The 15,807-nt window shown below is 37.7% G+C and overlaps 1 protein-coding gene across 7 annotated transcripts in view; it reads right to left on the bottom strand.

Moving 5' to 3' along the window:
• Positions 1 to 15,807, bottom strand: part of VPS13B (vacuolar protein sorting 13 homolog B) — a 702,408-nt gene that overhangs the window by 260,366 nt on the left and 426,235 nt on the right. For 6 of the 7 annotated variants that reach the window (XM_036031293.1, XM_028534101.2, XM_036031289.1 and 3 more), the window contains one exon: positions 13,324 to 13,467. In XM_036031293.1, the coding sequence (XP_035887186.1) occupies positions 13,324 to 13,467 (144 nt within the window). Of the gene's footprint in view, positions 1 to 5,036; positions 6,266 to 13,323; positions 13,468 to 15,807 lie in introns of those variants that run through there. The other variant, XM_036031295.1, reaches the window with a different exon arrangement.

The following is a 15,807-nucleotide window of genomic DNA, read 5'->3' as shown; positions in this document are numbered from 1 at the left end:
TGTTGCCATCCTCTCCCCCTTTCCCGACTGATATGTTAGACGAGGGGCCCTTCATCCTAATGTCCACCTCTCTGCCTTTTATTCTTGGGCTAATATTTTTTCAGTATTTCAAGAACTCTACACTCTTGATTTTTCCTTCCCATCCAATATACTTCAACCTCTCTTACAACTATATCCTTCCCATTGACATTTACACATCCTTTCTTTTCTCTATTTAAACATAAGACCAATAAACAAATAAATCATAACCCTCTCTTGAGCCTTTAAAAAGACCACAGTCCAGTAACACTTTTTTTATTTGGAGGCATAAATGAACTGCTGAGCTGGTCAAGAGTACAAAGCGCAGGGAGATCCCATTCTGTGGGAGCTCAAATTCCCTAACAGCTAAAGCCTACAACCAAACACTGTTAGCAGGGCAGTCACTGCCCAGCCACCTAATTCAGAGCAGCTGGCGAAAGAATGGTCTAGAGCACTATCTTCTCTCAACATGTGCAGAGACAAACCAGCTCATTTATTATATATTTATTCAGAGAGGATAATAATGAATCAGTTATAATCTATTTCCTAGGGCTTTCCTCCTTACATAATCCTCTGAAGCCAATGCAGACTAAGCACTTTATTGGTTTTCCTCATTGTCTTTCCTAAATCAGTGCTCCAGCTCAGGCTCTCATTTTCCGTACTTTACTGCCAGAGCTTCCAGGGGTCTCCCCACCTAATCCACCTGTCCCTACGCTGAATGTGAATCTGACCACGTCATGTTCCTGTCTTAGGTCTTTTGACAGCTTACTACTCAATACAATGACAAGTAAATTTTACATGGGAACAATCATATTTATATTAGTACATTATATTAATTTTTGCTTAATTCTCCCTATGCACACCCACAACTATATAGGTTAGCTTACTGAAATACTACCTCCAACAGCTCTTTTAACCGATACATTCTCGGTGGGGAGTGGGGCCTGGCTTTGATACTTATTTAGCCATGTAACCTTGGGAAAGTTATGGGACTTTTTTGAGACTCAGTTTCTCTGTGTGTATATACTGATAAAAAAGCCCCCAACTCAAAGGGTTAGTATGAGGACTAAAGAAGTCTAGCTCCATAAAACCACTTAGACCATTTGGCACATAGTGAAGCACTTGGAATAGACTGGAACTTAACAGAAATAGTATGGACTATAAACACAGAGGAACAGTTAACTTCACGGTGATTTGAGATGGGTTGCAGATATGGGCCTATGCTCGGTGAAATATGGGCCCGCTCCCATACTTCATTTCTTCCTCAATTCCTTGCTGGATCCACTATTTTGTCTGGAGCTAGGATACTTTGATTTCCCTTGCTCAAGTACTTCTGAAAGGTGGAGGCCAAAAGGTAATGATAGCTGGTAATTTAACTAATAACCAATGAAAGTAGATACTTCCACAATATTGGAAGGCAGAGAATGTGGAAAAGGTTAGACAGAAATGGGCTGAAGATTTTGATACCTTCTCTAGGTAGACAATTTACAGAATATGTGATAAATTTGATGAAACTGGGTCCATTTGTAATGCTCCAGAAAGTGGTTGATCAGTCAGTATTACCACCCAGGAAAATGAAGTGTTAGTAACTCAGGCCTTTACAAAGTGCCTTCTGAAAAGCACAATGAAGAGCTTCTGTTGAGTGAAGCATTCCACATAGATCTTTGAGTCATCTAATGAAACACTTAGGTTTGAAAATGTACCAGCCAAGATTGCTTCATGGGTTATTAGAGGACGGTCCAGTTTGCCACTTACAATTTTGCCAAGTGGTTCTGAATGAACACAAGGCAACGCCATCACTGATTAAATTACAAGTGCTATAAATCAGCATGACTGTGTCTATAATTTAGGAGAAAATCCCCATGTGACGATAGAGGGACAGTTGAATCAGCTGGGCATTACGGTTCAGGCAGATCTTTCATGTAAAGGGATCACACAGCCTGCATGTGAACATGCCGAGGGGCACTATTTGACCACAATCACAGAGGCAGCATGAAATGGTGACTTCTATTTTCAACCAAACTGGGCTTTTCCACACGACACTGTAACAGTGTGTGAGTTCCTTGATGAGCAACTACCCAATAGGTGGACACATCAAAGCAGGTTAGTGCAATGGCTACCACGATAACCAGACTTCACCCCAGTGGACTTCTTTTGGGGTGTTGTCAAAAATAAAGCCTTTTCATAAAAACCGCACAAGGTAGATGATAGGATTCGCTGCGTAAGAGAAGACTGTTGAGAAACTGATGACAATAAAGAACTCTGTGCCGAGGTCTGCTTGCCTATAGCAAGTAGACTCCAAGAATATGTAAATAATGGGCCAGCTCTTTGGGCACTTACAAGACTGCACCTAAATGCACAGTGTCACTGTGATAATCTTTTGAGTTAATAAAGATATTATAATTATAAACAGTTAAAAATAGAAATACACATAGAAGGACAGATGGAGGAGGCCTGGGGAGAAGAGCAGATGAGAGGGGAAGAGGCGCCTTGACAGGACAGGGGCTGACTGGAGATGAAGACTGACCAGCTTGACTGCAAGATTCTTTAAAATGCAACTTGATCATGCTTCACCGACAGTAGGGTATAATGCTTTATGTCGTCTGTGATTCTTTAGATAGTTGTAGGGAAGCCAAATACAATAACAGCAGAAAATCTGGGGAAATAAAAACCTTACTCTGGTAGAAATATCCATTACTCCAGAAATTTGGAGAAACATGGATTAAGTACTGTGTATTTTATGATAGCTAAAATAAAAATCTTACACAAGAAATTTTCCTGAAAAACCTAATTTTTAGCTATCAAACAGAGTATAAGAACAGGTACCTAGCATGCATGGGATAGGTTACCAAGGGAGTCACTGCCAGTGACCGAAAGGAAAGGAGGGCTAAGGAAATGCCTAAAACCAAGTGGTTACATGGAGGAGGTGGAGGAGGAGGAGGAAGAAGGAGAAAAGGCAAAGGAAGAAATGCTCAATTAGTGTTAAAAATTGTCCTCATTCTTCTCCAGGATATGTAGTGTGTGCATCAAAGAACCCCCATCTTCAGATCCTCAATGATGTGGTTCTATTCTTTGTCCCTAAAATATGGTTTCTATTTTGCTACAAATAAGTGTATTTACTTTAAAACATTGATTTGAAAATGAGCATGTGTTAACTCCTTACATACACTACCCTCTGTTAAGTAGGCTTAATAAGATGATTACTTGATATCCAGGAATGAAAGAGTAATTACTACAGCCAAATGAACATAACTCAGGGCAATCTTAGTCCTCTCACCCTTCTTTTTAGTAAATTTTAAAATTGCATTTAAAAAAAATTGCAGGGAAACAAAGGGTGATATTACATGCTACAGATACTTCAAATCCTAACTGAAATAATCTGATATTGTTTTGACGACAACATATCCTATTATATTAGAATAGAGGACTGTGTAACTATATTTATGTTTCAAGATATACATACTATCAGTGTGTGAGTTCATCTGAGAGGTCAGCCTAAAACAGATCTGAGCTTCGAAGCACACCTGTTGAAGTCATTCTCTAGTCAATTAACTTCAACTTCTCTCTAATCCCTACTTACTTAAAACATTTCAGCCTAGCATTTAAAGCCTTCCACAATATGTACTTAACCAGTCTCCATGAAATATATATTAAAGTATCAGATTTCTTCCAAATCTCTTCAAGTGTATGTTATATACACCTTATCTTTTATATTTCAATGAACAGAAATAGGAATACCTATGAATTAAGTAAATCTGCTTATTAATTCATAGGGCAAGCATTATTTGGCATCTCATTGATACTGTGCCTCAGCACTTTTCCTGGGTTTATAATAAACCCACATTAAAATACTATAAAAGTGTCTGTATCAGTGAGGACTGAGTTTGGCTTTAATGTAATAGAAGCTTGACCATTTATGTTTATTTTCTTCTTATACCCTACAGTCCAGGGCTGGTTGCAGAAGTTCCACAATGTCCCTCACATGTTAGGATCATTTTATCTACCCCAGTGTCTATTTCTAGTGTGTGGCTTTTATTCTCATGTTTGAAATCACATGGTAACAAGTGGCTGGTCACTTCCGTTGTCATTATTCCAAGGAAGAAAAGAAAGGAAAGACTTTCCCAGAAATCTGCAGAACACTTATTTGTGTATTTCACTGACTAAAACTGTGCCAACAGAGTCAGGTGATGTCACACTTCTCTCTCTACCTTTCAGTTTTGCTTATTTCTATGAGCTCAACTCCTCTTCTTAACACAGACAGGTTTTCTTCATGTGACAGGGTGAAGAAGAGTGTGACGTGGTCAAAGAAAGGTCCAGCACGACAACATCTGGACTTAACTGATCCACAGGAAAGAGTTTATTCTTTTCAGTGTCTTCATATGAAACACTGCCCTCCCCTGAGTAGTATGCCCATATGTGATCCAATAATTGGGTCAAAAGGATGAGTACTATGATTGGCCAGGCCTCTGTCTCATGTCTACCTTATCATGGGAATTTCCATCAAAACTACATAGAATAGGAGAACGTTGTTTAGCTAAAGGAAGGGGAGTTCTATGATCAGATGAAAAGGTTTAGAAATAATGGCTAAAGACAATCTTTGTCCAAATAGCAGCACTGAACGATTTGCAAGCCAATGTTATTTCTGTTGTATAATGTTGTATAGAAATCTAGGCTCTAATTGAGAATATGTTCCAAGTACTGAAGAGAGCCAAAGCTGCTTTCTGAGGAATATTCTAACTCTGGCTACCAGATGACCGAGATTTCTGTGGCCAAGGCTGTTAGTTGTACCCCAATATCCTTTAACCCATTCCTTCATAGTAAAATAATTTTCAGCAGGGTGCATAACCATGTATTAAAAAGCACTACCTTTCTCAGCCTCCCTTGCAGCTAGGTGTGACCACATGGAAAGTGAATGCAAATGATATATGCAACAGTCGTGCGCATGTGTATAAACTAGATGTATAGATATATAAGTATATGTAGATATGTAGATATATGTAGATATGTATTCTCCAATTATTTATTATCTATCTTCCTTACTAAATATATGAATACTAGCATATGAAAGCAGAAAACTATCTCTTGCTTTAATGCTATTCCCCAGGCTATCCATAATAGTGTTTGGCTCATAGAAAGGCTTCAATATTTATTGAATGAATAAATAGGTCACATTTTTCTGTCTATTCAATCCCAACTTCTCCACGAAACTAGATTTCTGACCACTTCAGCCTAAAGTCTTCTCTTCCAATTCTGAATAGTTCATATAACACTAATTTTCCACAGAGCATATTCATCACTCTTCATTTACTGCTCTGAGTTCTTAGTAATAAATTCACTTGTATGTGTTTAATTTTCAACCAGATTATAAAATGCTAGGACGGAAAGGACCACAGTGCACTTATTTTTCATACCTCTCTCAGTCTATAGTTAGTATATCTGGCCCATAGTGAAAATGACCAAGACTAGGACAGACAGTTTAACTGTGCCTTAGGAAAACTTAATGCATTCACTGGATTTCTGTTCAGAAGTCTATATGGGATAAACATTAGCATGGCCTGAAAATTAAAATTTTTATTATGTTCTTGATGTTGAGCATCTACCTTGAGGCAACTATGACATGTTTCTCTTGACCGGCTTGTTTATCAGGAGAGGATAAGCAGTAAAATACTTAATATCTTTTCCAGGTCTAGATTTTAAGATATTAAGGTATTTAGTCACAGTCCCTCTTGTCCACTTAAGGCTCTGCCTAAATGTGCATTTTATTGGAGCCTGTGTTTATTGCCTGGTTACAAGTAGTCAATCCAGATGCCTCTGAAGGGAAAGAAATACTCAGTATAACAACCCTGACACTAGCTCACCATGTCTCCATCACTCAAAACTCCCAATTCCTTTTCTATATATAGAAATGTGTAACTAGTGATGTGGCCATTCCCATTCGCATCTACCTTAAGACAGAAAGCATTTGAGACAGACTAGAACATCAGCATCTCTCCCATACCAGTGTCAGTTCCCACTTTCAAACCCAAGCTACACTCACACGAGTTCACAGTACACAGTTTACCTCTACTTCCCTCATCTTCCCTCAAGCCTCAAGTTCCCCTTCAAAACAACATCTGCTACCAGACCACCATTCATAGTCCCTTCTCCTCTTCTTCATTCTGAGGTTCCTAGCTCTAATTATTCTTACCAGTCCTTAGATTGGTCAAGTGTGCCATGACATGAAAGGATTTTTTTTACCATTAACTAACTTTGAATTCTTTACCATTCTTTGAATAAAGCATGACTCCAAAGCAGGTTATTTCTGATCTAAATAATAACACCACCAACCAAACAAATGTCCACCACTACTCCATAGGGCATATACTCAATCACAGTTCATAGCAAAAAAAAGTCCTACATACTATTCTGTTTTAAACTATAAAGACACCAAAGTAAACTATATTAGGTATATATAATAAACCCTATTATAATACTTTATATTAATACACTGTTTCTGTATAGAGACTCAAATAGTTAACATTTTTAAATAGGATAAAATATTGGCAATTTTACTAAGTAATATTCATAGAAAAAAAAAAACCCTTACTTGTTACCCTATAATTTCTCTATTTGCCTTAACCTAAAAAAATCAGCCTTCTGTCATCTGGTTCTTTATGTCAAGTGTGCAGCAGGGCTGGTGAGCTGCCAGTGCAGAGTAGAGAAAGCAGAAAGAAAACTTTAGGAAAGTGATTCCCAGGGGAAAAACTGACATGAGATTATAAGTTTCAAAGTGTGAAAAGTTAAATTTCTCAGCCTTATATAGACTCACTGGTGGGAGTTGGGGGTAAGGTGGAAAGAAAGAGAGAAGTAGAAATTTTTAAAAAACTGGGCAAATAAGCAAATGTGCCAATTGTTAACATCAGGAAAACCAAGAGCATAAAGAGAAGACATATAATCACAGTTACTTTATTAAGCAGTGAACAATATTTTCATTGTTTTTAAATGAAAACAACTCATATTGATTCAAAAAATATGACAAGAATATTGGGGAGATGAAAGCCTTGAAGGGAGATGTAAAAGAGATGGAATCCTCATTTACAATAAATAGCAAAGTGAATGGGTAATGTTAAAATCAGTAAATCAAGAGATGGTAGTCTTTTCGTTTTATTCAGAAACATGGAGATAAACAGTTCATGGGTTAAAAGTGGTTATGCAGGATGAAGTGTCAGGGGACTTACACCATTTTGATACATTTAGCTTAGCAGATTTTGCTTAAAATTCATGTTATTACTTGATAAAAACGACACTACTTTATAAAAATAAGCTAACCATTTTAACAGGCTAATTTTAGTATATTGCCTATATGGGTTATGATTTTACAGACTTCAGACAGATTGCTCAGCTTTCATCCTCTCTGTTTAAATAACCCTAATACTTTAAAATTCTATACAAGTTATCTTTCTTTATGGTGTACTTTTTGTTGACTACAACTGAAATAAAATAATATAAAGGTAGGACTTCTTATTTGTTTTGTTTTAAAAGTTTCTTATAATATTCTGCATATTGATAGAAATCTTTCAATAATTTTTAGTGTATACAGATCATGAAAATGGCCTGTATTATTACTCCATAAATAGACTTGCACAAATTAAAATCTTTTAAATCTTTGTTTATTCACATTCTTTTTCAAATGTTTCCAGACATTTATTGGTCTGGATAATTAAAATTTTCCTCTTGTTTATTCTTATTGCATAAATTTGTGATTTTATGATTAATGACAACTTTTATATAATCGGGTCTTTATAGGACTAAGGCCATCTTGTAAGAGAGGAAAGCTTGTTAGAAAGGGTAAGCCAGGTGCGCCAATCACCACAGCCTCAGCCCACCTAGAGTGCGTTTTTCAAAGCAAAAACACTGGAAAAATTTTGATCGATTTTGGTGGCAATTTGCCTGAACCATCACCTGGTCATTTATTACTAAACTACTTCCTTCTTTTAGCTGTGCACCTGAAAGTTTCATAATGAGTTAGCTGTTCATAGAATTAAAATTAATATTAAAAATGGTTTTAGCAATAATTCTCAAGATTGTTCCATTGTTTTTACTTATATTTCCAAAAGTTTGTTCATCTTTCCTCCCCTTTGTTTGAAGTTTGGGTATGTTTCCTCTACTAACAAAAACACCCCTACCACATTCTTGAATAATTTTAAAATTAATCTTCCAAATGAAACCTTGTCAAAGACTGTTTAAAAGTATTAACATCATCCACCAGTTGGTGGGCTGAGAACAGATATGACATTTACCCCTCTGTAATTGACAGGGTTTTTTCTAGAGTCCTGATTTCCATGATTGATCCATCATTCTTATGAAATAGTACTTGTCTGTAATGCCATGATATACATTTTAATTTTTTTTTGGTAGATAAAAGGTTTATTTGTATGCTCATAAGAGCTAACCAAAGAAATACTTGACTGGTAAAGAATTAAAGTTAAAGGCTCATATAACATGCTTAGCAGGGAAAAGGAAGCAGAGAGAAATAGCTTCTTTGGGAAGAACAAATAATTGTACTTTTCTTCAGGAAAGACAAATGAATTTTTCATGGAACAAACAGGAGACATAGTAGTCCTCCTTTACTCAAGGTTCCACCTTCTGAAATTTTAGTCACCTTTGGTCAACCATAGCTCAAAAATATTACATAGAAAATTCCAGAAGGAAACAAGTCATGTGTTAAATAAATTGTGTGATACAGATTTTTAACAAATACATACATACCCTTTCCTATACTTCCCCAATAACTCAGCCACATTCAACTTTCCTATGTTTTTAATTCTCAAAAAGAATTTTTTGTTTGAAAATGTTTTATTTTTATTTTTTAAATATATTTTATTTATTATGTTATTACAGTTGTCCCATTACCCCCCTTCATTCCCCTCCACCCTGCACAGCTTTTCCCACCCACACTCCCCCCCTTTAGTTCATGTCCGTGTGTCATCAGTTCTTTAGCTTCTACATTTCCCATACTATTCTTACCCTCACCCTTTCTACCTACCATCTATGCTACTTGTTCTCTCTCCTCTCCTCCCCCCTCTCCTCCTCCTACTCCCCTGTTGCTAACCCTCCATGTGATCTCCAGTTCTGTGGTTCTGTTCTTGTTCTAGTTCTTTGCTTAGTTTGTTTTTGTTCTTGTTTTAGTTGTGGTTGTTAATAATTGTGAGTTTGCTGTCATTTTACTATACATGTATTTTATCTTCTTTTTCTTAGATAAGTCCCTTTAACATTTCATAAAATAAGGGCTTGGTGATGATGAACTCCTTTAACTTGACCTTATCTGAGAAGCACTTTATCTGCCCTTCCATTCTAAATGAAAGCTTTGCTGGATAGAGGAATCTTGGATGTAGGTCCTTGCCTTTCATGACTTGGAATGCTTCTTTCCAGCCCCTCTTGCCTGCAAGGTCCCTTTTGAGAAATCAGCTGACAATCCGATGGGAACTCTTTCGTAGGTTACTGTCTCCTTATCTCTGGCTGCTTCTAGAATTCTCTCCTTCATTTTAATCTTGGGTAATATAATTATGATGTGCTTTGGTGTGTTCCTCCTTGGGTCCAACTTCTTTGGGACTCTCTGAGCTTCCTGTTTCCTTTGCCTGATTGGGGAAGTTCGCCTTAATTATTTGTTCCAATAACTTTTCCTCTTGTTGCTCTTCCTCTTCCCCTTCTGGTAGCCCTATAATTCAGATGTTGGAACGTTTAAAGATATCCTGGAGGTTCCTAAGCCTCTCCTCATTTTTTTGAATTCTTGTTTCTTCATTCTTTTCTGTTTGGCTATTTCTTTCTTCCTTCTGGTCCACTCCATTGATTTGAGTCCCAGTTTTCTTCCCATCACTATTGGTTTCCCCGTGCATTTTCCTTCATTTCACTTAATGTAGGCTTCATTTTTTATCTAATTTGTGACCAAATTTAACCAATTCTGTGAGCATCCTGATCACCAGTGCTTTGAACTGTGCATCTGATAGCTTGTCTCTTCGTCACTTAGTTGTATTTGCTGTGGGGCTTTATCTGTTCTTCCATTTGGGCCATTTTTTTTGGGGGGGGGGGGTCTTGTCATGCCTGTTATGTATGAGGGGCGGAGCCTTAGGTGTTGACCAGGGTGGGGTAACCCAGTCACTGGGTTGTGATGCTGTATGTGGGGACAGGGTCTGAGAGGGAACAATGGCACTTGCTCTACTCTCTCTCGGACTTCAGTCCCTTCCGCCGCTTCCCCCAAGCAAACTGGGCCTTTCTGGTGCTGATTCCCATGTGGGTGGGCTTGTGTACATTCTAGGACCCCATGGGTCTCTCCAATGAACTCTCCTGTGAGGCTGGGAGTCTCTCCCTGTGCCTCAACCCCCACAGGGGTTTTTAATCAGTGCCCCGAGGCTCTATTTCCTGGTGCTGGGACCCTGGGTTGTACAGTCTGTCTCACTCCCCAATTTTGCCTGGTTTATCTGCATGCAAATGTGGGACCAACTGGTCAGCCTTGCGTGCAGTGCCTCACTTCACAATTGCTGCCTTGCTGGGTCTGCCCATTGCCACCCTGCACCCAGGGTCTGCCTTCTGTGGTCTTGCTCACTTGGGATGCCTTCCATGTCTGGTCCCACCACTCTTTGTGCCGAGACCCTTCTCTGCCCAGCTGCCCAACTCCACCTCTCCTACCGGTCCAGATGAACGTGTCTATTTTAACTCCTTGGTTGTCTGACTTCCATATAGTTCATTTTTTTTTTGGTCAGTTCTGGTTGTTATTCTGTTTCTAAATTATTGTTGTCCCTATCTTGGTTGTGCGAGGAGGCACAGTGTGTCCACCTACACCTCCATCTTGGCCAGATCAAAAAAGAATTTTGAAAATTACAGTCCTATTGGTTGTTTTAAAAGTCACAAGCCCTTTCAAAATGCACTGTGACAGTATAAGCAGTGTATTCTTTGACACTAAAATGTCTTGTGTTCTTTGACTATTGGATATAAGATGTGTTAATCATTTATGAATAGAAAACTTTTCTATTTCACTGAAGGCATTTTTTAATATTAAAATTTTCACAGACAATTGCCCTCCCACACTAGAGCCTATACTTTTTTTTTAAACAGTGGTAAAATGCACATAAAATAAAATTTACAATTGTAATCACTTTTCAGTGTAGTCTGAACTGTATTTCAGTATATTGTTTGTACTTTTAACATTATCTCCCAGAAGCAACAAAAGGCCACAGACACATTTTTAAAACAGCAAAAACAGTACTTCATTCATTTATAGAACTCGAGGGGTGACTCAGCACTCAGTTAAGGACTGCTAGTAAGCTGAGTGTCCCTTACTGACATTGGATCCTACTAATAGGCATTAGAAGTAGATAGGTAAATAGTTAAGAATCAGTGTGCTAAGTTGTATAAATTCCTAAAACACATCAGAAATCTAAGGTAGATTTCACTGATGTGAGACATTCACAAAATTGGCACAGATAACACAGGAATGTAAAATACTGCTTCTGACCCAGTTTGCTTCAAGGTCTTCCTCAAAAATGCCAGGAGAAAATATTTTTTACTTTGCTTGTTTTCATGTTGCATAATCATCCTCTTATGGATTATCTAACACAGGAGTGTCAAACTCATTTTCACCCAGGGCCATATCAGCCTCGAGGTTGCTTTCAAAGGGCCGAAATAATTTTAGGACTGTATAAATGTAACTCAACTGTTAAAAAGTTCAAATTACATTTGGCCCTTTGAAGGCAACCGCGAGGCTGATGTGGCGCCCGGTGAAAATGAGTCTGACACTCCTTGTCTAACGTATATTGAAGAAAAGCCAACATTTTGGAGAATACATATAGCTGTATAGACCTTTTAAAAAGATGCTACACAGAAAGCACAGGTGGTAAAAACTGATCTAGTTAGAGAATTACCACTTATGAATGCTAAAAGTTTACCATTAAAAATGTTTTTAAATAAAGAAGACTGGAGGCCAACTGTACTTGAACAACAATAAAAAAGTATGAAAACAGAAAAGAATGCAATAAGTAAAAATAATGACACAAGAATAAACTGTTACACGTACTTTAAAAAAAAGATTGAGCCCTGGCTGGCGTAGCTCAGTGGATTGAGCATGGGCTGGGAACCAAAGTGTCCCAGGTTCGATCCCCAGCCAGGGTACATTCCTGGGTTGCAGGCCATAACCCCCAGCAACCGCACATTGATGTTTCTCTCTCTCTCTCTCTCTATCTCCCTCCCTTCCCTCTCTAAAAAAATAAATAAATAAAAATAAAAATAAAATAAATAAAAAAAATAAAAAAAGATTGAAAGACTGCTGTAACAGTGATAGCAGATGAACTGTGGCAAAATGGACAGAGCACAGCCCCGAAAGACCTAAGCTCAACGGTCAGACCCACCGCTGACTGCCGTGTGTGATACCAGGCAGGTTACCACGCACTGTCTCTGGGCCCCGAGACCCGAGTCTGCACACTGGTGAAAGCGCCCATCTCCACCTCACTGGATGGCCGTGACAGCGCGTCTCAAGACAGATGGGCCAACTTACATGGAAATGCCTGGCCTGCTGCCTAGCATCAAGTGGCTCTCAGTGAATACCTCTTCCCCCCTTCCTTCTGATAAATAGAACTTAGAGCCTTCTGCATAATTCACGACAAAAATAATGTCCTTTTCATAGAGAAACGGTTTCTTCACTTGAGGTTTTATAGAAGATTTACTCCAAGCACAGATACAATCGGAGAAGTATGGAAACAAAAACAAAGAAAACATATCTTGAGAAGCATCTAACAAGCAGCTTTGTTTCACAGTGACATGCTCTGTGGTTATAACGCAGGCTTCCAATGAACACCAGATCAGAATTAAAACTCTAGGCAGGCATTCAACTCTTATGATTGTGCCCATTTTTCACTAAGCATGTGAAACAAACGCTGTGCAAGTTATTTATTTGAAGATATTCCCATAGTACTCCTACAAAGTTCACTTCCAAAACAGGCCTATCCCTTTAATGTATCTGAGTAAGTAAAAACTATACCAGGTTTCTTGCATTGTACTTTAAAAACTGCAACAGGGTAATAAAATCATGTTTTTAACAGAGGCTTTTCTGAGGCTAGGCCACAGCAATTTTGCAAAGATGCATGAAAAATTATAGGAAAGAAGACCAAACAAATTTCAAAAGTAAAAAATACCAAACCAAAATGATTTATGACCACATTTTGAATAAAATTAAGTATAGAATAATTAGCAGAAAGCACTTCACTGAGTTTTCCTATTATGAATGTAAAGCTGGCACAAACGCAGTATGTCTAATCAAAATCAGGTAATAGTTACCTCTGTGGCCTTGCTTGATGGTTCCAGTCCAGTCATATTTGCTACTATTAACTGATGTAAGAGTTGAACTTGAGCCACACTTAGGAAGAAATCCAGGTTTGTGGTTATATTCACTTCCAAAGAATGGCCACACACTAAAATCTCCTGAAGGGGGGAAAAAAAGTTGAATCCAGATAAAGAAACATGATAGCCATTAGATGATAATTTATCATTCTTACTTATTTGACCTTTATTACGTTGATGAATTCCTCTGGGACTCGAGTTCATTTGTTAATGAGAGCAGCAGAAATGGTGAGCACAGCCACTTGACACAATTTAATGGATTAACTTAATAAACATTTACGAAGGCCTGTTGTGCGCCAGGCTGTGTGCTGGTTACAGGGCAACAAAACTAACAATAAGAATTTTCACCATTTCATATACATTTGGCTCTTTCATATCGCAAACTACTACCATTGTTTCAATAAGTGATATAATTCTTAAGTATAGCCTTGTTTATTTATTCAAACCGACACATACTTACTGAGCATCTCCTAGTCACCATGCTCTACACTGGAGTGCCAGAAGCAGCACAAAGAAAAAGCCTGGCCTTGAAGGGCAACCTGCTCTTGAGGAGATCACAATCCGGTTGGGCAGACAGATACAAAAGGGTAATTGCAGGCAGGCAATTATAATCACAAGTGGTATGGTCTGAGTACTCTCCAAAGGATACGTTCCAAATGATTTATAACAAAATAGAGTGCTGAAGCCAAAAATAGCTAGACTAATTAATTTAACTTCTTCAAACTGCTAAACTCTTGGCAGCATTAGGTAGATGTCCACTACTTAACCGGTGCTGTTCTGCACAGCTGAGTTACTTGAACATTCTTTGCTGGAAAACCATTCAGAGAAGAGGGACAGAAATGAAAAACAATCCAGAAGCTTCACTTAACAAGCTGAAGTCCTGCCTCTTGTCATGAAGTACATGTGGACAACATTCAAATGTCTGGAAACATCCAACAAACCCTCTCCATATTAGTGTCATCCAAGGGGAGAGATTTAAGGAGACTTATGACTGGTCCAGACACAAACTAAACAGCTTAGAGCGGGTTTTAATAAAGTCACAAACAACGGCATGTCGAAAATGATTATCTTTTTTTTTTTGGTTAAAAAACTTTTTCCCTACAAGTTCCCTGTGTTTACTCATTATAGTTAGAATTATTATTTTACTCCTCCAAGTAATGATGAAAAGAAATACATTCATGTATTTTAAACCAACTGTGTTACTAAGTAACTGTAAGGTATTAGTAGATTGAATTTTTATACAACTGTGGATAACCTAACTTTCCCTACTGGGCTAATATAAACATCAAACAAGATAACACACAAATATATTGTTTTCAAAAAGCTAAGGGAAGGAATGCAAAGTTTATAGTAGCTTGGATTATATTTAATTTGTCCTTAATTTTTCTGAAACTTTCATAACTGCCTGTAACTAATTAAAACATTTATAAAATTTTTAGTATAACAAATTTGTATGAAGAACTTTCTTTTTTTTAAATTATGGTTTCCATTCAATATTATTTTGTATTACTTTCACTTGTATAGCACAGATAATTTTACACTTCACAAAGTGTTCTACTCAGTATTTCCAGTACCTGCTGGGCAACAATATAGTTATTAAGATATTATTGACTATATTCCCTATGCTGTGTGTTATCTCCCCATGACTATTTTGTAACTACTGCTTTGTACTTCTTAATCCCTTTACCTTTTTCAGTCCCTTAATGCCCCTTCCCTCTGGCAACCATCAGTCTGTCCTCTGCATACAAGTATATATGTCTGTTTCAATTTTGTTTGTTCATTTTGTTCTTTAAATTTCACATATAAGTGAAATCACATGGCATTTTTATTTCCCTAATTGACTTATTTCACTTAGAACAGTATCCTGTAGGTCCATCCATGTTGTCACTAATGGTAAGATTCCATTCTTTTTATGGCTGAGTAACATTCCATTGTATACAGGTACCATAGCTTTGTCAGCCACTCATCTGTTGATGGGCACTTGGGCTGCTTCTGTATCTCCACTATTGCAAATGACGCTGAAATGAACACAGGGGTGCATACATTTTCCTGAATTACTGTTTGGATTTTCTTTGGATATATACCCAGAAGTGGTTCACTGGGTCGTAAGGCAACTCCATTTTCAATTTTTCTGAGGAAACTTCATACTGCTTTTCACACTGGCTGCACCAATCTGCATTCCCATCAATAGTGCACATCCTTGCCAGCACTTGTTTGCTGGTTTATTGATGGTAGCCATTCTTACAGGTGATACCTCGCTGTAGTTTTATTTTGCATTTCACTGATAACTAGTGGTGTTGAGCATCTTTTCACATATCTATTGGTCATCTGTATGTCTTCTTTGGAAGTGTCTCTTGGGGTCTTCTCCCCATTTTCTAATTAAATTTGTTTCTTTTTGGTGTTGAGTTGTATTTCTTTATA

Source organism: Phyllostomus discolor, chromosome 7 (assembly GCF_004126475.2).
Source record: "Phyllostomus discolor isolate MPI-MPIP mPhyDis1 chromosome 7, mPhyDis1.pri.v3, whole genome shotgun sequence".
In the NCBI taxonomy this organism is placed as follows: domain Eukaryota; kingdom Metazoa; phylum Chordata; class Mammalia; order Chiroptera; family Phyllostomidae; genus Phyllostomus; species Phyllostomus discolor.
Note: the sequence above shows the minus strand (reverse complement) of the source record. Positions and strands in the feature narration are given on the sequence as shown.